Source organism: Cannabis sativa, chromosome 4, assembly GCF_029168945.1.
Source record: "Cannabis sativa cultivar Pink pepper isolate KNU-18-1 chromosome 4, ASM2916894v1, whole genome shotgun sequence".
Taxonomy (NCBI): domain Eukaryota; kingdom Viridiplantae; phylum Streptophyta; class Magnoliopsida; order Rosales; family Cannabaceae; genus Cannabis; species Cannabis sativa.
In genome coordinates this window covers 4,103,062-4,129,068 of record NC_083604.1, presented here as the reverse complement: position 1 = coordinate 4,129,068, position 26,007 = coordinate 4,103,062, and the positions used below count along the sequence as shown (strand labels likewise).

The 26,007-nt window shown below is 39.4% G+C and overlaps 3 protein-coding genes across 3 annotated transcripts; 2 read left to right on the top strand and 1 right to left on the bottom strand.

Moving 5' to 3' along the window:
• The first annotated feature begins 12,049 nt into the window (after positions 1-12,049).
• LOC133036596 (uncharacterized) lies at positions 12,050-12,967 on the top strand. The gene has a single exon (XM_061113106.1). The coding sequence runs from the start codon at positions 12,050-12,052 to the stop codon at positions 12,965-12,967; it is 918 nt and encodes a 305-aa protein (XP_060969089.1).
• A 3,689-nt stretch (positions 12,968-16,656) lies between these two features.
• On the bottom strand, positions 16,657-19,352 carry LOC133037445 (uncharacterized). Its single transcript, XM_061114813.1, has 2 exons — positions 19,170-19,352; positions 16,657-17,741 (listed from the first exon to the last, which is right to left on the bottom strand). Exon 2 carries the CDS (start codon positions 17,393-17,395, stop codon positions 16,976-16,978), a length of 420 nt encoding a protein of 139 aa, XP_060970796.1. The 5' UTR covers positions 17,396-17,741; positions 19,170-19,352; the 3' UTR covers positions 16,657-16,975.
• Positions 19,353-20,591: 1,239 nt separating this feature from the next.
• Positions 20,592-23,356, top strand: LOC115713184 (1,4-dihydroxy-2-naphthoyl-CoA synthase, peroxisomal). The gene is made up of 9 exons (XM_030641669.2): positions 20,592-21,033; positions 21,122-21,244; positions 21,613-21,714; positions 21,794-21,832; positions 21,915-22,013; positions 22,116-22,163; positions 22,614-22,709; positions 22,785-22,907; positions 23,089-23,356. Exons 1-9 carry the CDS (start codon positions 20,773-20,775, stop codon positions 23,203-23,205), a joined length of 1,008 nt encoding a protein of 335 aa, XP_030497529.2. The 5' UTR covers positions 20,592-20,772; the 3' UTR covers positions 23,206-23,356.
• Positions 23,357-26,007: the final 2,651 nt, after the last annotated feature.

Here is a 26,007-nt window from a genome sequence, read left to right as displayed (position 1 = left end):
CCTCTGTGATAGCCATGAGAAAGTAAAAATTGAGTCAACCTTTCATACCAAGCTCGAGGAGCTTGTTTCAGACCATACAAAGCTTTTTCAAGTTTGTATACATGGTCTGAAAATTGAGGATCTTCGAATCCTTTTGGTTGCTCAACATAAACTTCCTCATTCAAAATACCATTTAGGAAGGCAGATTTCACATCCATTTGGAACAATTTAATATTCAGAATACAAGCAATACACAACAAGAACGAATTGATTCCAATCTTGCAACAGGAGCAAAAGTTTCATCAAAATCAATACCTTCTACCTGTGTGTACCCTTGTGCCACCAAACGAGCCTTGTTTCTCACAATTGTACCGAACTCATCACTTTTATTTTTAAACAACCACTTTGTTCCAATAACATTTATACCTTTTGGTCTTCGGACCAAAATCCATACCTTGTTGCGAACAAATTGGTTGAGTTCCTCTTGCATTGCATTGAGCCATTCCTCAAAGGTCATGGCTTCCTTCACATTTTTCGGTTCATATTGAGAAACAAAGCAAAGAAAGCTGATTAAGTTAATATACCTTCTGCGAGTTACCATGCTTTCTTCAGGATTTCCAAGGATGAGATCTTTTGGATGATTCAGCTTTGACTCGTGCTTGGTTCTTTCGAATAGAGTCGTTGATGATGTTTGGATGAGTCACGATAGATGGTTACGGATTCTCCGGTTTCGATTGGAAGCAGATTCGTCATTTGCAAGAGCATCAACAATGGGTTCCTGCCGCATCGGATCCGCCGTTGCAACTTCTGGAGGAGTATCCATGAGACTATCTATCTTGGCTTCGTGGAAAACTCGAAAAATCTCTAAAATCATCAACAACCACATTAGCTGATTCCAAAACAGTTTGAGTTCTCATGTTATAAACACGATAAGCTCTACTGTTTAAGGAATATCCAATAAACACACCAACATCACTTTTAGCATCAAATTTACCAATATGCTCACGATCTCTATAGACATAACACACACATCCAAAAACATGAAAATGACTTACATTGGGGCGCTTACCTTTCCAGATTTCATAAGATGTTTTTGAGGTACCCGGACGAATAAACACTCTGTTTATTATATAGCACGCTGTGTTAATAGCTTCACCATAAGCGCTTTGTCAACTTCTTGCTATTTAACATTACTCTTGCCATTTCCCGCAATGTTCGATTCTTCCTCTCAACAACTCCATTTTGTTGAGGAGTTTTGGGAGCTGAAAATTCATGAGTTATACCTGTAGACTTGCAGAAATCATCATACACAGAATTTTCAAACTCCTTACCATGATCACTTCGAATTCGAACAATTTTCCCAATATTACAACCTTTCTCAACTCTTAATCTCAGACAAAGAGTTTTAAAGGCATCAAAAGTGTCAGATTTTTCTCTTAAGAAATCTACCCAAGTAAAACGAGAGAAATCATCAACACACACAAAGATATATCGTTTACCATTCAAACTTTCAACTTGGATTGGACCCATAAGATCCATGTGAAGCAATTCCAATACCTTTGAGGTATTGATATCAGACACAGGCTTGTGAGTGATTTTTAATTGCTTCCCAAGTTGACACGGTTCACACTTACCTTCACTTTCCTTACCAAGCTTGGGAAGACCTCGAACAATACCTGCATTTGACAATTTTTTCAGGTTTTTAAAATTAATATGCCCAAGCTTGGCATGCCACAGATCTGTGGTGTTGTTGATAGCTGAATGACAAGTAAACACAGGGGTTAGAGTGTAACAGTTATCATTGGATCGAAATCCTTGCAAGATACATTCATTGTCATCATTCAGAACATAACAATGATCACTATCAAAAGAAACAGAAAACCCTTGATCACAGATTTGACTGATGCTAAGTAAATTAGCCTCGATTCTTCAACTAACATCACATTTTTCAGTCTAGGTAACCCTTCAAAATTTAGAGTTCCCATACCAACAACTTTTCCAGATAGGTCATTACCAAAAGTGACTTCTCCACATAGCATAGGCCGAATGTTAGTCAAAAAATCCTTGTCGCCTGTCATATGTCTAGAGAAACCACTGTCAAAATACCACATTTGAGATAGACACTTCTTTTTCACCCATATTTGTTTCAAACCTTTATGTTTCTTTTGAGATTTTTTCAAATTATCAAAATAATTAGTTTTAAACAGATTGTTCAACGTGAAACATTTAGGTCTGATATGTCCTTTTCTACCACAAAAATGACAAATGGGAACAAATCTTTTTACCTGAGATCTTACCCTTTTCGAAAATCCTGGAGATTTTGCAAAGATCGTAAGCCGGTTCTTGCCGCCACAGTCGTGAAACTCAAGCTGACTTACAGAGTTTGTAGCCTCAAAGTGATTCGTTGGAACACTAGATTTTACAAACTTCGTGACTCCGGAACTTTCCATTCCATTAGAACCAAGACCTGCGAAACCTCTCTGACCTGCATTCTGAGCTTTTTCAAAAATAGAAGATCCAGGATTAAGCATTTGAACATTTTTCTTAAAGTTTTCAAGTTCCTTCTTTAATAGAGAGATTTTTTCATTTTTATCACAAAAACTTGTCTCATATTCTTTTATTTTCAAATTACACATTTCAATCTGATGAGACAATTTTTTATTCAATTTATTCAACTCTCTATTTTCAGAAGCAACCTGAATCCATTTTTCATACATGACTTTGTATGATTCAGCAAGAGATTCTTCACAGATTTCAGACTCATCTGAATCTGATTCCTCTTGTTTGGTGGTATTATTCAGACATACCAATCTATCTTTCACCTGTGAATCACACAACACATTAGTCATAACAGAGGTTAGGGCAACATTTTCAGCAATATCTTCATCACTTTCGGTTTCATCATCACTCCAAGTGACATTGAAACTTTTCTTATTCTTTTTCAAAGTGTTTGCACACTCAGCTTGAATATGCCCAAAACCTTCACATTCCCTGCACTGAATTCCCTTTTTGTTAGAGACAGATGGTTTAATGAAAGTATTACCTTTTGAACCTTTCGAAATATTCTTTTTATTTCCCATCTTTTTCATATATTTCTGAAAATTCTTAGTTAATAAAGCAATCTCATCATCGCATTCACTATCAGAATTTTCATTATCAGCAACTTTCAAGGCAATACTTTTACCTTTATCAGCAATGGACTTGGGTTTGTCCTTTTGTTTAATCTGTTGATTTAATTCAAAAGTACGTAAGGAACCCATCAATTCTTCCACTTTCATAGTGCTAAAATCTTTAGCTTCCTCCATTGCCAGAAGTTTAGTATCAAACCTTTCTGGAAGAACTCTAACAATTTTTCTCACAAGAACAGAATCATCAAGCTTTTCTCCAAGAGCAAAATATTAATTAGCAATGTCAGATAATTTTTCATAGAATTCAGTTAAAGTTTCATTATCAGACATTCTAAGCTCATCAAATTTAGTTTGAAGCATGATGAATCTAGATCTTTTCACATCAGAAGTTCCTTCAAACTGAGTTTGAAGAATCTCCCAAGCTTCCTTAGCAGAAACACAAGATGATATAAGTTTAATGTAACCCTCACCTACACCATTAAAGATAGCATGCAAAGCTTTGCTATTGTAGGCAGATAGTTTATCATCTTCAATAGACCATTCCAGATCAGATTTTATAATAGTATTACCTGAAGAATCTGTCTCAACTGGAGGAGACCAACCTGATAGAACCATTCTCCACGCCTTCTCATCTTGAGATTTGATGAAGGCCCTCATTCTAACTTTCCAATAAGGATAGTTAGAGTCATTAAGTAACGGTGGTCTAGAAATAGAACTTCCTTCTGCAAAAAATGACATTCTAATAAAAACGTTATAGGACCACACTAAGAGTTTAGTGTCCCGCTCTGATACCAATTGAAAAACCGTGTTTTTGCAAATGTCAGTTGTATATACGAAAATATAAAAACTGTAAGTGTTTGCAGCAGCAGAAAGTAATTCTGCTACAGCCAAAACCGAACGAGCGTAATATAAAATATTTGCGTAAAAATAAATAACTTGACACAAGAGATTTGTACGTGGTATCAGTGTTCTCCCGAACACTCCTAGTCCACGGGGCCACGCCCAGAGAATGAAATCAATTAATAAAGTATCAAAATTACAAAGACAATTGACTTAAACAAGTTTAGACTCCCTCTAAAGTATTGCCGCAATCCTTTGTAATCCACTTTATGAATCTGACTTCTTGAAACACCTTCAAGCCCGAACTCCATTCGTCTTTGAAGTGTGAGTGCTTACTTCCTCCCGAAGTAAGGCTTCAACAAGTCTTCTCCCGAAGACCAAGTGCTTACTTCCTCCCGAAGTAAGGCTTCAACACGTCTTCTCCCGAAGACCAAGTGCTTACTTCCTCCCGAAGTAAGGCTTTACCAAGTCTTCTCCCGAAGACCAATCTCTTGTTCAGTCAAGTAGTTCTTCACAACCTCTAGGATAGAGTAAGAACAGAAATAGAACAACTAGAACCTAGATGAACAACTAGGCTCTCACAAATCAAAGAAACACTCTCTTCTCTCAAAAGATAAATGTAGAAAATGAATAATGGAAGAGGTAATCCGAATGGTTGCTCTCTAGGCTCTATTTATAGATCATAGAAACCAAAGAGGCAACCACAAGTTCGAATTAGCAGCTGTACAAAAACTTTCCAAAAGAAACACGATCTGCTACATCATATTCGGATGCTGACGAAGCAGATCTGCCCAGAAACGGGAAACTTACTAAAATCGGGTCCGATCTTCTTTCAATGCTTGATTCCTGCCAAAAACAGATTAGATATTCTGATTGTATCAAGATACAATCGAAATCAATAAGGAAAAGGTAATAAACAAAGTTTCCCTAAAAAAGACAACTTTCCAAAAGAGAATTCCTTCTCTTTTGAGAAGTTTTCAACAAAGGAAAGTTCAGCTGAAAGTGCAACTTTCCAAACAAGGAAAATGGCAACTAATAACCGAATAAAAGAGGTAAGATTTCGAAAATGAATGCATAGCAATCTTACCATAAAAAGGAAAAATTATTTTGTCACCTAACTTGCCAAAAAAGGACTTTACATAATATTTGTTTATTCTTTTAATCTTCTCTGTGATCTGTAAATGCCACGTGGCAATGGTCATGTGACGTGGGGCTCTTAGATTGTATCCAAATTTTGATCTAACGGTTTAACTTAAATATAAAAATGATACACATTAGAAATTGTATTTGTACAGCAGTAGCAAGCAATTCAAACTTTGTTAACTTCATTTATATTGTCTTGTTTTTATGTAATGATAGATTCACCACAAAATATTGTAATAATAAATATAGTTAATTCATTCATATCATTCACGGTAGGGGTGGCAATTCGTGTTCGCGGGTCGTGTTTGTGTCGTGTCGAGACCCATGTATAACAGGTACATGCTCGACCCGAACACGACCCGTTTAATAATCGTGTCAAAAAAATGAAACCCGAACACGACCCGTTTATAAACGGGTTGACACGACACGACCCGTGTAACCCGTTTATAAGTATATTTTGTTTAAACATGTCAATCAATAACACGTTTATGAAGTATTCAACACGTTTGTAACTCATTTATGACACGTTAAAGTACTAAAATAACTTTAAATGGGTCATTAACGGGTCAATTTCGTGTTAGCCGTGTCAACCCGAACACGACCAGTTTATTTAACGGGTTAGGCGAGTCAACCCGAACACGACCCAAACCCATTTAAAGCAAACCCAAACCCGCTAACTCTCGTGCGGGTTTCCAGTAGTGTCATCGTGTCTAGGGTTGTACAAAAAAAATTTATAAACCGCCTAAACCGAATAACTCGCCCAAACCGAACCGAAAAAACCGATAAAAATTACAAACCGAAATAACCCGAAAAAATTACAAACCGCCCAATCTGTTAATTGGGCGGGTTGAAAATAGGTCCAACCCGCCCTATTAAACCGACCAACCCGACCAACCCGATTTTGCACTTTTATTTTTTTTTTTAAACTTTTTAGTTTTTATTATATATAATATAAATGATTAAATATATAATAATATAAAGTTATATACTTAATTATTAGTTTTAAAGTCATATATATGGTATTGTACTTTGGTGGAATGTGATATTTTTAATTTATTTTTAAAATTTTTGTTAATTTTGACTTTAAAACTAAAAAAAAAAAAAAAAAAAATTGGCCGGTTTGGGCGGGTTAACCCGACTAAACCGCCCAAACCGATGGTCGGTTTATAGAATTTTTTTTTAAATTGGGCGGGTTGCACTTAAATTTTAGCAACCCGAACTTTAGATTGGGTTAGAAAATATATAGGATAAACTGCCCAAACCGACCGATGTACAGCCCTAATCGTGTCTGACCTGTTTTGCCGGCCCTAATTCACAGTAATAATAAATAGTAGAATTCTTATCTCTTTTTCTCTGTGGCCACCATTTATCCAATCCATGTCTTCTCATGTATACTGCTGATTTTTTTTGCTTTCTTGCTCGAGTATGATGGTTAAGAGAGTAAAATTCAGTAAACATTAGTTGAAAGATGATAATTCAAAGAGTCATATATATTGGAAAAATTGACTAATTATACATTTATTGAACCAATTTTGTTTTTTTAAATCTAAACTATTTAATATTGGTAGAATATGTTATTATTTTCTAAAATTTTATTCTGCTCCTCTCATTTGAAGAGCCCTCTCCCTCTCTCTTTCCCCCTTCTCTCTCTCGCTCTCTGTAAACACGCACACGGAGGAGTACATAATCGACCCACAACCCACCACCTTGGACCCTTCTCTCCACGACCACCATGACCGCGGACCCAACGACTTCTCCATCAACTACAGCTTCACCATCGGCAATGTTGTCAAAAGAATAAAGTGTATGATTAATGTTTGTAATCTATGAGTAGATGTTAGATTTAGGATTGAAAATTGCTAGATTTGAGTTTTGGGCAAAAAACTGATTTTTTTGTCAGGCCCGATGGTAGTCTGACAGTGGTATGATGTCATCTTGTTGTTAAAATGAGTAAAGGTTGAAGACGAAAGTCCGATGGTAGCCCGATGATATGGTCCGATGGTGCCCGATGGTGGTCCGGTGGTAGCTCGATGCCTTCCTAACAAGCTTAATAAATTGAGCATAACATCTATAAATGTAGATATGGTCCGATGATAGTCCGATAATCACCTGATGCTATTTTTTTTATGTACATAAACATAAAAAAAAATTAAAAAAAAAATGGGTTTTAAATAGTTGTCCCACATAGAGGACAAATAAATCCTTTTATTTATACTTTCTTATATAAACAATCAAGCTCCATTTCAAAAATCAATATTAAAAAAATTGAAGCAAAAAATTTATAATATATTGTTAGAATTCTTAACTATATTCTATTTATAGGTCTTCATAAGTGTTTCAAGAGATACCGTGATGCTATCTCTTTAAAGGGTTCATCGAGAAAGAATCATTTATGTATAAGAATTGGGGTAAATTAGCCATTTTTTCTAGTTCTAGATTTGTAATTTTTTATATAATTCTTTGAACATATTTAATAAATAAATAAAATTTCAATTTTTTCTTTCAAAATTTGAAGAAGCATTTAATTTAGATTTAAAAGAATTGTGTTATTAGGGATGAAAAGAGGTTTAGGTTGATGAAAAGAATATGAGGGAGAAGTCTAATAGATTTTGTGAGCAATTGTATTCATATCTAATTTAAAATGAATATAAGCATTTTCTAATTCTTCAATACATAATGTTTGGTAAATTTTTCAATTAATATTGATAGGAAAACTTATACTAGGTAAAAAGGAAGATAACCTCATTTTTGAAAGATGTGGTAGAGTTATTTACATTTGGGATTTGTAGTACTAGTATCTATTCTATTGTGGAATTTTAGGCTCCATTTCGAAATAACATGGATGGATGAGGATTGAAGCAAATTGTGAGCTGATCATTAAAGGTAATCTCATGTACAATTAAACTTGGCTTAGTAATACCATTTTGGCCACCCCATCTAAGGGAATATCATTTTCATTAGTATCAGATTCTAATATTATTGCATAGGCTAGGCAAGAGTTGCAATGAACTAATCCAAACTAACCATAAAGTATATCCACAAAATAACTAGAATTGATTACTTGTAGTTAACTGAACTGGCTCCCCAATTTTATTTTATGCAGAGTTGAGCTTCTGTAACATCAACATCCAACAAGTAAATTCTTGTGGTAAACTATGTGTGAACCTAATCCATAGAATCTCACTTGCAATTTTGATATAGATCATGCGTGTTCATATTATATTATATTCATTTGGCTTCTGGTGCAGTCTCAATCCGCACTGCAGTACTCGAATCCACAAATATAATTTACTTAACTGACCAAGACGAAGAACGCTCTAAGCAATGGCAAAGAAGGGACCTTCAAAACTCAACCAGAGTAATCCGATTGATATTCATGGTTTAAGGCTAGCTCAAAAAGTTGGGTGGCTAATGTAATACATTGGAAATTAATTCTTATACAATGGAAAAACAATCACAATCTTTATAAGCATAAATTTGAATTGAAGGGCCCAGAAAGCAATTGTTGCTATAATCACAAACTGAGGGGCACACCCTATTACTTTACCCCATTATATCTCCCATACCATCAGATCCCTTGGAACAAAATCTTTTTGTCGGTTAATGTAGGAATACAGTTCAATCTTATTATTATATTATTATTCATCACTCATTTAACTCAATTTAGTAATTTCAAGGCCCACTAATTTCATCATCAATATTTATTATACCTTAATCAATCTAAATAAATTAAGAAAATAATTTCAAATCCAATATTATTATAAAATAATAATAAGAATAAATAGTGGTATAAATACTTAAAATTTTAAATTTGTTAGTAGCACAAATCCATTAAATTATTTAGTGGCTGTTTACCCAAATTTTGACGACGATGACGTGTCAAGAATAGCACCACGTGGCACAAAAATACCGGGACTGAATTAATGAAGAAGGAGTGACCCCCCCTTCTCTCAAGTTGAATCTTGGGGGGTGACCTAACTATGATGGTGGTCATCCGCCCTCAGCGAGAGTCTTGGGGGTGTTACCCTCAAGTATGGGCTTAATCCTCAAAGGTGGTTGACGACCATGTCACACCCATAAGGAACCCTTGTCGTCAGTGACTCCTTCAAATGTTCAAATCTCGCGAAAGGCTCAAAGACAGTTGTCAACCCACGAAAATAGCGGGATATTATCCTAAATATCAGACTCCAACCGCCTCCAAAAATCAAGGAGACGGTTGAGATGGTTCCGCGTTGGTCGCGTCTCCTAAAGCGAGAAGCATCGACCCCCCCCCCCTCCCCTATATAAGGGGTCACCCATGACTTGGGAGGGGGATCCGCAATCTGAAATACTTAGAAAACACTTCTCATTCTTTGCAATCAAGAGCATGTTCTTGACTATTGCAACTCAGATCAATAAAACTCAAGGGGAGTAGGCTATTACCGACATCCGGGGTCGAACCTCTTTAAATTTTGGTGTCTTTTATTTACATTTATTACGAATTCCGGCGTTATTAATTGCATTTATTATTGTGATTTTGGTTTTAATCTCATTTATTACGACTCCGCGTCGGTTGGCTAAAAATCCAGTCAACATTTTGGTGCTTTCATTGAGAGCTTAGGCCAAAATCTTCAAGTTTTTCGCTGGAAAAAATGGTGTTAACCCGAAGATCTCAAGAGCGACCTGACGAAGAGATGGAAAGTGCCCACCAAGTTCCATCAGCGAGCAACCTTGCCGGAAACAATGGAGAACGACCCCCACGTCCGGGGAACGGCGGCACTACCACCACCGCTCAAATCGCTGGCCATGGAGCAACTGGTCGAACTACAGTCAAAGAACAGACAACTACTCGGCGTACCACCAATGCCACTGCCGCAGGAGGCGGCGCTGCTGATGGGGCCACCGGAAGAGGTAATCCTAGAAATTTTGTCCCACCTACTGACGGGGCGGGCCAAGCTCAGACTGGCCGCGGCCCTGGCATCTTTACGCCGCGGAATGAACCCCATGTTGACATCGAGGGAATTGACCCCGAGATGGATCAAATGCGAGACACGATAGGCCAGATGCAAGGCCAGTTTCAAACTGTGCACCAAGAGCAAAATCAAACTCGAGAGGCCCTAACTGAAAGTCTTGCTAATCAAAGGAGAGAATTCCAATCTTGGCTGGAAGATCATGCTCGTGAGATGAGGAGGCGCCAAGACGACCAAGATCGTCGCACCCAAGAGGTTGCTGACTTAATACATTGCTACTTCAACCAAAACACTCAAGGGATGGGTACTGATGCCAACAATCAACAGGTACCTCAAACCTACCCTCGGGAGGTCCCTACCCCAAGGAACCATAGGGAGAGGGTGGTCTATGGACCTGAAGAGCGCCCAAGGAACCAAGAAAGGACTAAAAGTCACCCCTCCAACAGGGTTCCCCGCAATAATAATCGACCACCCCCGGTTGATGACCAAGTCTTACCCGGCCATCATATGGGACGCGATGACTCCCACAATGTCCGTCTAAGGCGGAGTGGTGGAGGAAACTCTAGAAACAATAATGGTGATCGTAGCAGAATTAGTGGAAGGACTCCCCAGCGTAGGGAATGGCAACCCCGCGATCAACGTGGCCAACCACGAGATGGCAATGATCGCCCAAGAAATAGTAGGTCCAGAGGGAGAAGAGAGGACCCTGAGATCAACAGTGACTACCATCCAAACTACCCTGACGGTCATGGAGATGATGAAGCTGAAAGTCGGGCTAACAACCAACCAAATCCTGACATGGGGGGTTATCAAGCCAGAGGGCCGTATGCCCCTAATAGGCAACATCAACCTGAAAAATCCACCCCAAAGGGGTAGGAATGACCAAGTACCACCCCCGGCTGATGGAAGGGCTGATAGTCAGAACGCTGGAGGAAGGCCAAGAACTGGGTCAGTTTTTGAACGGGTAGGCCCCCGAAGGGGTAGAGACCTGCGGGACGCCCTCAACAGAAATAGAGACAATCGTGGTTCCAACATAGTGAACCCACTTGAGCCAGACCAAGGGGACCAAGCGAATGTTGGTGCCAATATTGCTCAACCTCAAACAGCCACAGATCCAGTGATCCAGGCACGGTTGGACGAGTTAACCCGATTGGTCAAGGACCTTACCTCACCAAAACCCACTGATTTGGACCTGGAAAGGAGGAGGGGGTCTGCCTTCTCCCAAATGATTAATGACCTCCCTATTCCAGCAAAGTTCAAGATGCCCACTTGCAAGTACACGGGTAGTGAAGACCTATTAACTCATGTGGAGAACTTCAAAATCCAAATGGACCTTCAAGGAATCAGGGATGACCTTAGGTGTCGAATTTTCCCTGCAACCCTCACGGACACGGCGCAACAATGGTTTACTAAACTACCCCCAGGAAGAGTTACTTCTTGGGATGAGTTTGAGGGGTTATTTTACACCCAATTCTCTTCAGCCCGACAGATACCAGTAGAGTTGGGTGACTTGGTCGCCATCAAGCAGAAGCCCGATGCGCCACTAAAAGACTACATTCAACGCTTTATGCAGGAGGCAACCAAAGTAAAAAATCTAAGCGATGACGGGAAGCGGGCCGCCATCATGGGGGGCATCCTTGTGGGAAGTCGGCTGTGGAAAGATACAAGGCGGAAACCAACCCATTCTATGAGAGACTTTCTTGACAGAGCTGATGAGTTTATTAAATTGGAAGAAGCCGAGCGAAACGCTCAAAACTTCAACCACACTAAGAATAAAAAAAAACGGAACAAGCTCAAATAGTCAAAGCTCTCAAAAGGGTAACGCTAGGAATGGCTCCAACAATGGTAAGAGAGGGAATAACAGTAATGGCGGTAACAACAATGATAACAAGAGACTAAAGAATACCCCCGAGCCAGCCAGGCGAGATCCAATCCCAAGGTTCACCACCTACAAGAGAAAATATCTACAATGCAACTCACTCGGTGGTACCGTACCGCAAACCTTATCCCATGAGAAAGGACATTAGCAAACGTGACATGAACAAGTTTTGTCGATTCCACAATGACTACGGCCATGACACCGATGAGTGCAATAATCTAAAGGAGGAAATAGAGTTTCTCATCAGACAAAACAACCCCAACTTGAAAAGATATGTACGACGGGACAATGACCAGCCCCAACGGCAACAACAACAACAAGCAGTTAGGGATGACCAACAATTGTTACCTCCCCCCGTTGCGGGCCGTTTGGACATTATATCTGGAGGACCTCACCTTGCGGGGAACTCCGGAAAGTCCCGAGAGAAATACGCTCGGTCTCTGCGACATGAACTGGGTGACGATGTGTTGGCTGTCCAAGAGCGAGCTCCCAAGCAACCTCGTTATGAACATGAGTTAATCACGTTCTCTGAAGACGACACCAAACACGTTCGATATCCACACAACGACCCCTTGGTGGTAGAGGTACAAATCGCCAATATGATTATGGCAAGGACAATGATTGATAATGGGTCGTCAGCCAATATCCTCTTCAAGTCCTCATTGGAAATGATGGGTTTGGGAGCAAAGGATTTAGAGCCCTGCGAACATCTCATCTATGGATTCACAGGAAGTGGTATGGCACTGGCTGGACTTATTAAGTTACCATTGACAGTGGGAACAGCCCCCAAGAGTGTCACTATCATGGCATTATTCGTGGTATTGGATATAATATCTCCCTACAACGCCTTAATCGGCCGCCCAACCATGTATGAGCTGAAAGCAGTCACTTCTATCTTTCACCTCCTCGTCAAGTTTCCTACCAAGGGTGGAATTGACTACTTGAAGGGAAATCAAATAGTAGCACGAGAGTGTTACAACCTATCCATCGCAACCAGGGAGAAAGCAGCCAAATCCCTCAAAGCTACGGCAAGTAGTTCTCAACAATGAAGACTCGCCCAAAACGGGGTCGAAGACATTGATCCCCGTTTTGGGGACATTGATACAGGGGTTGGTCCGATTGAAGAATTAGAAGAGATGCCATTAGACCCCAAACAACCATCTAAATTAATCAAGATCGGGAAAAACCTTCCTGAGGACATAAGATCCGCTTTGATCCAGTTCTTAAGGGAAAACCAAGATGTCTCTGCTTGGTCACACGAAGACATGGAGGGAATAAGCCCCACCGTGATAAGTCATGCTTTAAACATCGACGTCGAAAACTTCAAGCCAGTTCAACAAAAAAGAAGGCTACTCGACAAAGAAGGGGCCAAGGCATTGAAGGAAGAGGTGGAAAAACTATGGAACAACAATTTCATCAAAGAGGCCTACTACCCAGTTTGGGTATCGAACCCTGTACTAGTTCCAAAGCCAAATGGCACCTGAAGGGTGTGCATTGACTTTACAGACTTAAACAAGGCATGCCCAAAAGATTGTTTTCCCTTACCGAGAATCGATCAATTGGTAGACGCAACAGCCGGCCATGAAATTCTAACTTTCATGGATGCGTACTCAGGGTATAATCAGATAAGCATGCACCCACCTGACCAAGAACATACAAGCTTTCGAACGGACGTTGGCTTGTATTGCTACAAAGTGATGCCATTTGGCTTGAAAAACGCTGGAGCCACCTATCAGAGGTTGGTCAACCGGATGTTTAAAGAGCAAATAGGCAGAAACATGGAGGTCTACGTCGATGACATGCTGGTCAAGTCTAAGAAAGCCCAAGGGCACATTGAAGACTTAAAAAAATGCTTTGAGATCCTAAGACAATACCGAATGAAGCTCAATCCTCTTAAGTGTTCTTTCGGAGTAAGCTCGAGAAAGTTCCTTGGATTCATAGTGAACTCTAGGGGCATCGAGGCTAACCCAGAAAAGATAAAGGCACTGATCGACATGAAGTCCCCAACTAAAGTTAAAGACGTCCAAAGCTTAACAGGCCGAATCGCTGCCTTGAGTAGATTCGTCTCCAACTCAACCGACAAATGTGTCCCTTTCTTCAACATCCTAAGGGGTAACAAAAAATTCGAACGGACTGAGGAATGCGAAAATGCCTTTCAAGCTTTAAAGCAACAATTATCCCAGCCTCGGGTCCTTTCAAAACCCCTGGATGGTGAAGGGTTAAGCTTATACCTAGCAGTAACAAAACATGCGGTTAGTGCAGTCTTGGTAAGGGAGGAAGATAGAGCACAACACCCAGTCTACTATGTGAGCAAAAGGCTGATTGGGGCAGAGTGTAGATACCCCCTGATAGAAAAATTGACCTACTGCTTACTATTAGCATCCAGGAAGCTTCGACCCTACTTTCAGGCTCATCCCATTGTGGTACTCACTGACCAACCCTTACGCCAGGTGCTACAAAAACCCGATACGTCGAGGCGCCTCCTTAAATGGGCAATAGAATTAGGGCAATATGACATAACGTATCAGCCAAGATTGGCTATTAAAGGGCAGGCCCTGGCTGACTTTGTAGCCGAGTGTACGGGGGCGCAAGAGGGCGACCAACCAACAATAACCAATGATGTCCAAAGGCCAGACCTGAGCGATTCACCTGAACCACACGTCCATAACTTTGAGAAAAATGAAAACCAAGACTACCCCGGTGAAACCTAGAAGCTACAAGTTGATGGTTCTTCTACTGACCAGCCATCAGGAGTGGGGATCACCCTAACAACACCAGAGGGACAACAAATTCACACGGCCATTCGCTTTGGTTTCCCTGCCTCAAACAATGAAGCCGAGTATGAAGCATTAATTTCCGGTCTGAAACTAGCGAAAGAAGTGAAGGCCAGACACTTAGACATTTACAGCGACTCCCAGCTGGTTGTAAACCAAGTTTTGGGAGAGTACATGGCTAGAGGAGGAAAGATGATGGCCTACCTTAGCAAAATATAAGACTTGCTTGCCCAACTAGAAGGATACACCATTCAACAAATACCACGAGAAGAGAATGCTATCGCTGATGCCTTCGCAAGGTTGGCAACAAGTGAAAAGATAGATAAAGCCAGCCTTGTGCCAATAGAATACTTACCCGAGCCAAGCATCCGCACTAAAGAAGAAGTACTCCTACTCAATACGACTCAATCGTGGATGACCCCCATAGCCGCTTACTTAGAACAAGGGATACTGCCCACCAACAAAAACGAGGTAAAGAAAATGAGAAGGAAGGCCACCCGGTACCTAATCATTGATGGTGTCATGTATCGGCGAGGGTACTCAATGCCCCTACTACGATGTGTACATCAAGACCAAGCCCAACGACTAATGGAAGAAGTCCATGACGGTTTTTGCGGTAATCACGCTGGGGGGCAAAGCTTATCCAAGAAGGTACTGAGGCAAGGATTCTTCTGGCCAACCATGATAGAAGACTCCATGGAGTATGCTTGAAGGTGTGAAAAATGTCAAAAGTTTGCAAAAATACCAAAGGCTCCGCCCAACGAGCTAACACAAATGCAGAGTCCATGGCCCTTCGCTATTTGGGGTATAGACTTGATCGGTCAGTTGCCTAAGGGCAAAGGAGGAGTGCAATATGCGGTAGTAGCAGTCGATTATTTCACAAAGTGGACAGAAGCCGAACCACTAGCAACTATAACATCCAAGAAGGTGCTTGACTTTGTGGTCAAGAACATTATATGTAGGTTTGGATTACCCCATAAATTGGTATCTGACAATGGTACCCAATTTGACAGTGTCCTGTTCACAAATTTCTGCATTAAGCATGGCATAGTAAAGAGCTTCTCGGCGGTCTCGCACCCCCAGTCAAACGGGCAGGTAGAGGCGGTGAATAAGACCTTAAAAAACACCTTGAAGAAAAGACTCGAAGAGGCGAAAGGAAGCTGGCCAGAGCAATTACCCAAAGTTTTGTGGTTATATAGGATGACGGAAAGAACAGCTACTGGTGATACCCCCTTTGCCCTTGCTTATGGGTATGATGCGATGATACCGGTCGAGCTAGACCCACCCTCCCACCGACGAGCGACATACAACCAAGTCAGTAATCACCAGCTGATGAATGAATCGTTAGACCTATTGGAAAGTTGTAGGGAGGCCTCACAAATACGGTTAACAGCATACCAACAAAAAGTAGCCAGATACTTTAATTCCAAAGTTAAGGAAAGAAGCTTCAAGGTAGGAGATCTAGTACTACGCAGAGTCTTGGCCAACACTAAAGACCCAACAACAGGAGTATTGGGGCCAAATTGGGAAGGTCCATACGAAGTTACAGAAGTTGTACCCCCCGGCACGTATAGGCTCGGCCGGTATGACTCTAACATGAACCTTATACCAGTACCCCGATATTGGAACGACCAACACCTTTGCAAATATTATCAATAACACTTGCTTTTCAACGACAATTCATGCTAAGGGTATTCCCGTAAGCAACTTAGAATCTTTATTAGTATTTAGTCTTTTCTTTTAGATTTGATTTAGTTTTAATCACATACTACTACGTAGTGATGTAATAAGGCGTTGTCGCCAATTTCATTTATCAATAAAATTGCAAGTTATTTTCATATAATGACGCAGCTTGTATGATTGTTATTGAATCAAATTGTAAGCGTCACAATGGTCACAGATATATGGGTAATGGTGAGCAACCAAGACTTAAAGGTAACACCCTGGTCATAAGATAAGTGACCAAGAGGTAAACCTGCATAGTCACTTGGGGGGCAACCACACCCATATATGGACTAGTAAGCAAAAATTCACCCTCGCTTAAGTAGATATTAAAATTAAATTTTTAAAGTGTCGGTGCAATACTCAATGTTTTGAGCAACTTGTGTGTGGTGAATGGTTGACTATAGATAAATACCCACGCTATGTGGCTCACGCCAAACAAAAGTCAACATTTAAAGCCAAAACCATATATAAAGATAAAGGCCCCGATGGCCAAGTAAAAAGGTTAAAGACATAAATGTCTCAAAAGTAAAGTTACGGGATTAAAGACTGCCTGGACAGTCATGAATCTCTGAAGAGTACTAACTGGCAATCCTTGCCATTCACAGTCAACTCCTCCACATATTGGAGTTGGGTCTCGGTGAGACTGCTAGAAGGGGCCACAAAGGGGGTCTGCTTGGTTTTGAAGCGGGAAGTGCGAACTTCCTTAATTACTTTAGGGGCAAAATCACTGATTTTGAGAGTGGCTGGTTGGGAACCCTTGGTTGGTTCTTTCTCTTTAGCGGCTTTGTAAAGGGTATTCTTGGCTTCCTCTTCCACCCACTTCTCAAACTCTTTGACTATCTCCTCCATGCCTCCATCGTCAAAATCAGTCTCAACATCGTCAGATACCCTCCGTTTAGTAATGACCTCCGCCATATGGGAACTGTCAGAAGAGCTAACCCAACTCTTCTTTTTAGTGCGAGCCATAGCGTTCAACATGGTAGGTAGTTTTGCGGTGGTTATAGCAGTCTCGGCCAAGGGAAGCCCCCCTGACGGGCCGATGGGCACCCCTACTAGAATATTGACCTCACCAAAAGGAAGAGTGTTATGTCCACTCTCGGGGTAGATAAGATCGTATCCCTTTTTCAAGCTCCCAAATATGCCTGTTGTATGCTTCACCACCTATTCTCTCTCGGTAGAGGTGGCTGGGCGTCTCTGACACACTACTAAGCCCCTCGTCCCCAAACGAGTTGTGTGGGGGCGACGCTGGACAATCTTCAAACAAAAGTTGAAGAAGGTCCTCGTCTACTCGTTGTTCACCCCCCTAATAATCGCTATAACGCATCTGCAAAAAGGAAAAAGCGAGGAGGTGAATACACCGAGTAATGCTAGTAAGCTATCCATGATGGACTCACCTACTAGTACAAAAATAAAAGGAGAAGAGAAGATATGCACAACAAAAATTTACAGCGAGATAATCATCTAAGCAACTAAATGAAAGGAGCAATAATGATCATTACAACGCTTAGTATTCTTACTAAGTGTAAAAAGTAAAAAACAACAATTGGCTCCAAATCGCAAAATTACACCACGGTCGTCCCAAGGCATCACCCCCTATAAATGGTCTCGGGGTATATCACCCCAACCCCCGCTTGTAGTAGGGTATTATCCCGGCCTTCAAGGGGTAATTAAGGGGTAACACCCCGGCTTCGGGTATAAGGGTGTCTCGGAGTGCCCCCTCCCCCCTTCGACTCACAAAGGGGTGTAAGGGGGGGACCCCCCCCCCCTTCGACTCACAAAGGGGTGACTCGGGATATATGTGCGTTTTAAAAAAAAATGAAAAATGAGAAAGGGGTTTACTAGGGGGTACCCCGGGCCCGATCCTCTAGCCGCGGGGCGAACTATAACCCCTACATATTTGAAGCAAACACATATGTTCAAGACTACTAGTAAAAACGCTCATTGTACTCAAATATGTACAAGAAAGATACTCCAAAAGTTACATTCAACTTGGCTATGTCATGACTCGCATAATTGTTTAAGTCATCACACACATAACCATATAGAACCCAATGTGGAACCTACGGGTAAGGCTTGATGTAGTACCTTCTCCACTTGTGAGATCTATCTATGGGTGGTAGCAATATTCCATCATTTATCCAAGCTAAGAAGCCATAATTAGCTATAGATAATTTTATCTAAAAATAACGCTTGACTTTTAAATCAAGCAAGAAGGATCGGCAATGACACCTAGTCTCGGGATGTCACCCTGACATCCAAGGAAGCCAAATCAAGTGGCTGTTCCTACCTCCAAGAAGGGTGGCTCGGGGTACCACCTCGACCCCCCAAAGGGGTATCTTGGGGGGGCGGCCAAGAAACAAAAAAAAAAAAAAAAAAGGTCCAAGATCAATGTTCACCACCACAAACACATTTTTATCAATTTGATGAAAATCAAAGATGAAAACATGGAGGGAAATTGAAACTTTTCATGTTCATGGTGTTCTTCAATATTCAAGAACACCACCAACCTAAAAGTTTCAAATTTCCTTATTTTTTCATCAAATTGAACCAAATCAAAGCCAAAAACACATTGTCCATCACCTATACTACAAAACCCAAGCCTCAAACAATCACATTATATCAAGAAATCCAAGAATCCCAATCAAGCATGTCAAATTCGGCCATAGCAAGAAAATCAAGAAAAAGTTTCAAAAATGCCACCAAAAACATGATTTCAATGTGAAAAATGACTATGGAGGAGTTAGAAATTTACCCATAGTAAAGAAATGTTCCACCAAGTGTCCAAGAATCACTTCAAAGCTTCAAAATCTCCTCCAATGGTGAGAAGATGCCCAACCCCAAAAATGAAGAGCAAAAATGAAGAAGATGGTTTTTTTTTTAAATGTGAAGGTTTGTTATCTTTTTTCTCTTACATAGGGAATTTTATTTTTGCAAAAAGAGGGCCTTTTAACCCAAAATTGCTATTATAACCCTCCACTACCATTGAGGGCTAATGAGCAATTTTTATATTTTTGTTGGTCATTTCTTTGTAAATGGTTGTATTTCTTTGAAATTTATTTATTCTCTTGTAATTTATTTTTCTTGGGAAATTATTATTGGGCTATATTGTAAAATGTGAAAAGTAGTGAGTGAGAATTATTTATTTGATTTTTTTTTCCTAAAAAAAAAAGGAAAAAAAAAAATTATTTTAGTATAGGCAGAGTCTCGGTGGTGTTACCCCCAAGTATGGGCTTAATCCTCAAAGGTGGTTGACGACCATGTCACACCCATAAGGGACCCTTGTCGTCAGTGACTCCTTCAAATGTTCAAATCTCGCGAAAGGCTCAAAGACAGTTGTCAGCCCACGAAAATAGCGGGATATGATCCTAAATATCAGACTCCAACCGCCTCCGAAAATCAAGGAGACGGTTGAGATGGCTCCGCGTTGGTCGCGTCTCCTGAAGCGAGAAGCACCGACCCCCCCTCCCCTATATAAGTGGTCACCCATGACCTGGGAGGGAGATCCGCAATCTGAAATACTTAGAAAACACTTCTCATTCTTGCAATCAAGAGCCTGTTCTTGACTATTGCAACTCAGATCAATAAAACTCAAGGGGAGTAGGCTATTACCGACATCCGGGGCCGAACCTCTTTAAATTTCAGTGTCTTTTATTTACATTTATTACGAATTCCGGTGTTATTAATTGCATTTATTATTGTAATTTTGGTTTAAATCTCATTTATTACGACTCCGCGTCGGTTGGCTAAAAATCCAGTCAACAGTGACATATTAAATATTTATGAAACTGTATTTTTTTTTTAATTTTATCTATACATACTCGATTATTAAAATAAATAAAGTTCAAATTTTAAATTATTGAGCCTAAACTAAAATATGTAGTATTAAGAGAATGGTTGTGCACATCCAAAGTGAATAGTGAGCTAGTTTGGATGGATAATTTCTATCTTTTCTTTCCTATATACTTAATTCTCATGTTTATCAATGAAATATTAATTATTTAAAAAAAAAAAAAAAAAAAAGTCCACCGGAGAGGAGAGGCAGAGTGTCGACGGAGCTAGCTTCTTCTCTCTTAAATAAATTTCGATATAATTTGTTAATTGGATAATTTAAATTAAACATAACATCTAATTAATGGTAAATAGTTGCGAAAACGCACCGTTTTGATAATAAACACAGCAGAGCAGAGCATGTCGCGCCTTATCCAAAATCTTATCAATGGTTTCTTAAAAAAATCCAATATAATAATTTCAAGTATTCTTACATTGAAAAATTCAAAACATTATATATATATATAATTAATATCACCAATCATTAGTCAATAGTCATTATTACCTCTCTGCTCATTAATCAATCAATGGAGAAAGTTTCAGAGAAGGAGCTCAACACTATGAGAAGGAGAATGGCTTGTGTAGCCAACCATCTCCTCTCGGGTCATTCGGATCATCCGAACCCGAACTCTATCGGGTTATCCACTACATCCATGAACGACCGTTATCATAAGATACACGGTGAAGTTTCGACTCACCCTGTCGTTTGGAAAACCGCTTCTGATGATTCCGGTAAGGACTTTGTTGACATTATCTACGAGAAAGCCGTTGACGAAGGAATCGCAAAGGTCAACCAACATTGACTTTAACATTAATGTTTCATTATCTAAAAATTTTTAGTTGAGTTTGATGATAATTTCTTTTTTGTTTGCTTAGATTACGATTAATCGGCCGGAGAAAAGGAACGCGTTCCGGCCATTGACAGTAAAAGAGCTCATTCGTGCTTTTGATGATGCAAGGGACGATAGTTCCATTGGAGTTATAATTCTCACTGGAAAGGTCTACTTTTTCTTCTACCATTTTTGTAATTTTACCAAAAAAAGATAGTCATCTTTCAAAATAGAAAAATTGGTTATTTCTGGTTAATTTAGCAAATTTGAGAATAGAGTAACTAGAACCTCTTAGTTAACTTTTGCGCCAAAAATTTTTAAATAGTTTACAAAGCCAAAAATATATTTGAAGTTTTTTGAACGTGCACTTGGTAACTGGAATATCAAAAATTCTGTTTTCGACACGGTAAACTATTCGAAATTTTTCAAAAATTTATAAAGATAACACTGCAAGTGATTTCAGGTGTAGAGGTTGATTAAGAGGTTCTAATTAGCACTCCTCTTTGAATGTAATGCATCTGTGTTGATTTGAATTAGGGAAATGAGGCTTTCTGTAGTGGAGGTGATCAAGCTTTGAGAAAGGCTGATGGTTACAAAGATTTTGACAATTTTGGTCGTCTTAATGTATTAGATCTTCAGGTACATTTTCTTTTTCAAAACATTCATTTGGGTTATTAGAAAGGTTTGTTTATTTTTCTTTATGTCATTATTATTTCAGATACAGATTCGTCGTCTTCCAAAACCAGTGATAGCAATGGTATATACTAACCCTGATCCTAATCTTACTCTGTTCATTCAATCCTCTCAATAAAACTTACTTAACATGATATACTCACTAGGTTGCTGGCTATGCTGTTGGAGGAGGCCATGTATTACACATGGTATGTGATCTTACCATTGCTGCAGATAATGCTGTTTTTGGTCAAACAGGTCCTAAGGTAGTGATTGGTTATGAATCAAAATTATAGTCCAGCTTTAAAAGGGGTTTTTACTTGTATTGTATTAATCAAACTTGACCAAACTATAAAATTTTATTGCAGGTTGGTAGCTTTGATGCTGGCTATGGAAGCTCCATTATGTCCCGCTTGGTAAGCTTTTGAACTGAGATTTATTAAGAATAGAATAAATATGATTTGTCTCCAGAATTATTAAGATACTTGTTGAGTTTTGAACTATAAAAATCATCAGTTTAAGAGTATAGACCAAAAAATATATGTATAATATGTTACATTCTTAGAGTTGATATTTGTATGTTTAATACCAATTTCAAATAATTTAAAATTGTTAAAGAGATTTTCTACTGCAATCATACCTCCAACCCTTTGTCACGTAGGCAATTTGTTTAAAAATGAGTTAGATGTAATTGAAAGGGAATATTTAAGATTTTTTATAATTTGGATGGATTTTTTTTGCAAAGGAAAAAATCAGGGGACAAACTTTACAAAGATCGTAATTGAGATAAAAAAAATCCTACTTAATCTTAAGAATATAACCCAATTATTGTGTGTGATCCATTATGTATGGAAACTACTAAACAGGTTGGTCCCAAAAAAGCACGAGAAATGTGGTTCATGGCAAGGTTTTACACAGCTTCTGAAGCAGATAAAATGGGACTTGTCAATACTGTTGTGCCAGTAAGTTATTTTGCTATATTGAAATAAAACTTATTTGAATTTGGTTAAATTAATTGATTTTGTTGATTTGTCCAGCTAGAGAATTTGGAGGAAGAAACAATTAAATGGTGTAGAGAAATACTAAGAAACAGCCCAACTGCTGTTCGGGTCCTGAAATCGGCTCTTAATGCTGTTGATGATGGTCATGCTGGCCTTCAAGTAAGTACTAATATAAGAAAACAGAGTTTAGAGAAACCAAGAGAATAATTTACCTTATATAGAAACCCCTTTTATGAATCATAATAGTAGTCCCCATTGATTGAATGTACTGAGTTGAATCATTCAATGTACATGTAAATGATGATCATATTTGATTAGTTGTTTTGTGGGATGGATGTAGGGGCTTGCAGGAGATGCCACACTTATATTTTATGGCACTGAAGAAGGTAATGAAGGGAAGACGGCTTATATGGAACGTAGACGCCCTGATTTTTCTAAATTTCCTCGACGACCTTAGTTGCATTGTGTTAGTGTTACCATTATTTATTAATGTAAAAATATCAGTCTCTTTTTGAAATTCCAAGTGGTATTATTTTGTGCTAACTAGCTATTAAGATTGAACATTATCACTTATCATAGCATTTTATAATTGATTAGTGATGTTTTTATATTATTTATTAAATTAAAATATAAAAAAAATATCTTACTTACCATAAAGATTATGTTAGAATCTGCAGCTTCTAAATTCTAACTCCAAAACACAAGAATAATACATAAAAATGATTTTGTGGTATTTTTTAATTTAGTTATGCTTCCACGACTAAAATAATAAAATTCAACCTCATGGCCTATTAACCAAGAATCTGTTAGTTAAAGTCAAAGGCAGTTTGTTACAGTCAAATGCTGTTATTCTGTTATGCCAACTGTATTTTTCTGTTTTTGCTGTCCTTATTGTTTGTCTGTTTTCATCTTGTATCTGCAACTGCTCTATATAAATAAAATTCAAGCTAACCATTAAGGGTTAAGCTTTTCTTGGCATTGTTCTTTTGCTCTGCACTACACTCTGTTAATTTTGTTTGTCTTGATTAGCTTCTACATGGTATCAATCGCCATTGACGACTATCTCTAATGGCCTCCGGTAATACCTCTGGTCTTCAATTCGATCCTCCCTTCCCTGCTACCGCTGCTATTCCTCCATCACAATGGAATCTGTTTTCCAACTCTCTCTCTGCCTCCCTCACTGTTAGGCTTGATCGATCAAATTTCCTTGCGTGGAAATCTCAGGTTGTCCCCACCGTCATCGGACACGATCTCGACGACACTCTGTTCATTGGCGTTCCCCCTCCCCAGCATCTTGTCTCCGGTGAACCAAATCCTCAATATCGTCAATGGAAGAAACGAGATCAATTACTACTTTCTTGGCTCCGATCGTCAATGACCGAAGGTGTCCTTGCTTCTGTCGCCAATTACACCAGCTCCTACTCTGTTTGGACCGCCTTAGAACAACGATTCACCAGTCAGTCTCGCGCAAGGCTTCTCCAGCTCAAGGGACAATTTTCTCACATCAAGAAAGGCTCTCTTTCCATCTCCGATTATGTTGAAAAGGTTCAGTCTCTATCTGATGCGATCACCATTGTTGGCTCTGCTGTTGGTCTCCAAGATCTCATATTGCAATTACTTAATGGGTTAGGAGCCGAATATGACCCTGTGGTTTCAGGAATTACTTCCAGAAGTGATGATCTCTCTCTTGAAGAAGTCCAAGCCTTGGTAATGGCTCACGAAAGTCGACTAGATCATCACAACTCTGTCTCTGATCTCACTCTGAAAATGCAAGCTAATCTTGCCTCAAAAAATTCCAGAAATGACAACTTCAGACCCTTTCAATCTCACAATCGAGACCCTCCCAGTGAAAATCAATTCAGAACTCAACCAAGAACCTTCGTCGTGGCTCCTATCCAAGCTCTCGATTGATTTGTCAAGTCTGTATGAAATCTGGGCACACAGCTGCTGTGTGCCACTACAGATTTGACAAATCATGGGTTACTCCAAAACCAAATGTGTCTGCACCAAGGGCGTATCTCACTGAACGTGATCTTTCTGACCATCATCAACCTGTGGTATTACCTGATTTCGGTGATGATCTTTCTTGGTTTGTCGACACTGGGGCCACAAACCACATCACCAACACTCCTGAGACTCTTGACACTGCCACTGCCTACAATGGCCTTGAGACACTTGCTGTAGCCGATGGTAAGACCATTTGTATCTCTCACATTGGTTCTGCTCATTTACCTTGCTTCAATAATTGTTCTCTCAAGTTAAATTCTGTATTACAAATTCCTTCCATTAAAAAGAATTTGGTTAGTGTTTCTAAACTAACAGAAGATAACAATGTCTTTCTTGAATTTCATAAACACTGCTGCTTTGTCAAGGACAAGGAAACTGGGCAAGTTCTGATCAAAGGGAAGGTTAAAGGTGGTCTTTATCAATTGGGAGATGACTCTGCATCCTCTACTTCAGCTACATTGCAATGCAATCTTGTGTCTTGTCCTAATTTCTCTTCTGAATGTGTCTGTACCAACATGAATAAAGATCATGAAGTACCTGCTGTAGTTAATTGTATTTCTTCTTCAATAAATAAAACATTGGATTCCACTAGTTATACATCTTTTTCTCCTGAATTATATAATACTTTTACTGCTAAAGATGTTAACACATGGCATTGCAAACTTGGTCATCCTTCCATAAACACTCTCATTAAACTATTACCCTCTCTTCCCCATACTGGTTCCATCAAAGACTTAAACTTTTGTACCGCTTGTCAGTCTGGAAAAAGCCATACTCTTCCTTTCTCCATTTCTGAAAATAGAGCAAACCAACCTTTGGCCTTAATTCACACTGACTTATGGGGACCATCTCATGTTGATGCCAAACAAGGATACAAGTATTATGTGCATTTTCTTGATGATTTTAGCAGGTACACATGGATCTTTCCACTAACTCAAAAATCTCAAGCCTTTGAGGTTTTTATCAAATGGAAAGGGTTAGTGGAGAAACAGTTTAATCTTCCAATTAAATCTGTTCAAGCCGATTGGGGAGGAGAATACAGATCATTCAAAAAGTTCTTGGAAGATCAAGGGATTCACTTTCAACATCCTTGTCCAAGAACTCATGAACAAAATGGGAGGGCAGAGAGAAAACACAGACACATCACTGAAACCGGTCTTACCTTACTTGCTCAATCTGGTTTGGACCTATCCTATTGGTGGTATGCTTTTAGTACTGCTGTCTCTTCCATCAATAGACTTCCCACAAGAGT

Bases quoted from the DNA above. Each gene is read 5' to 3' on its own strand.
- LOC115713184 (XM_030641669.2), top strand. From the start codon at position 20,773: ATGGAGAAAGTTTCAGAGAAGGAGCTCAACACTATGAGAAGGAGAATG. The intron at 21,245-21,612 runs GTCTACTTTTTC...GATTTGAATTAG, and splicing joins TTATAATTCTCACTGGAAAG to GGAAATGAGGCTTTCTGTAG. The intron at 21,715-21,793 runs GTACATTTTCTT...TTATTATTTCAG, and splicing joins TTAATGTATTAGATCTTCAG to ATACAGATTCGTCGTCTTCC.
- LOC133037445 (XM_061114813.1), bottom strand. From the start codon at position 17,395: ATGTTGAACGCTATGGCTCGCACTAAAAAGAAGAGTTGGGTTAGCTCT.
- LOC133036596 (XM_061113106.1), top strand. From the start codon at position 12,050: ATGAGAAAGGACATTAGCAAACGTGACATGAACAAGTTTTGTCGATTC.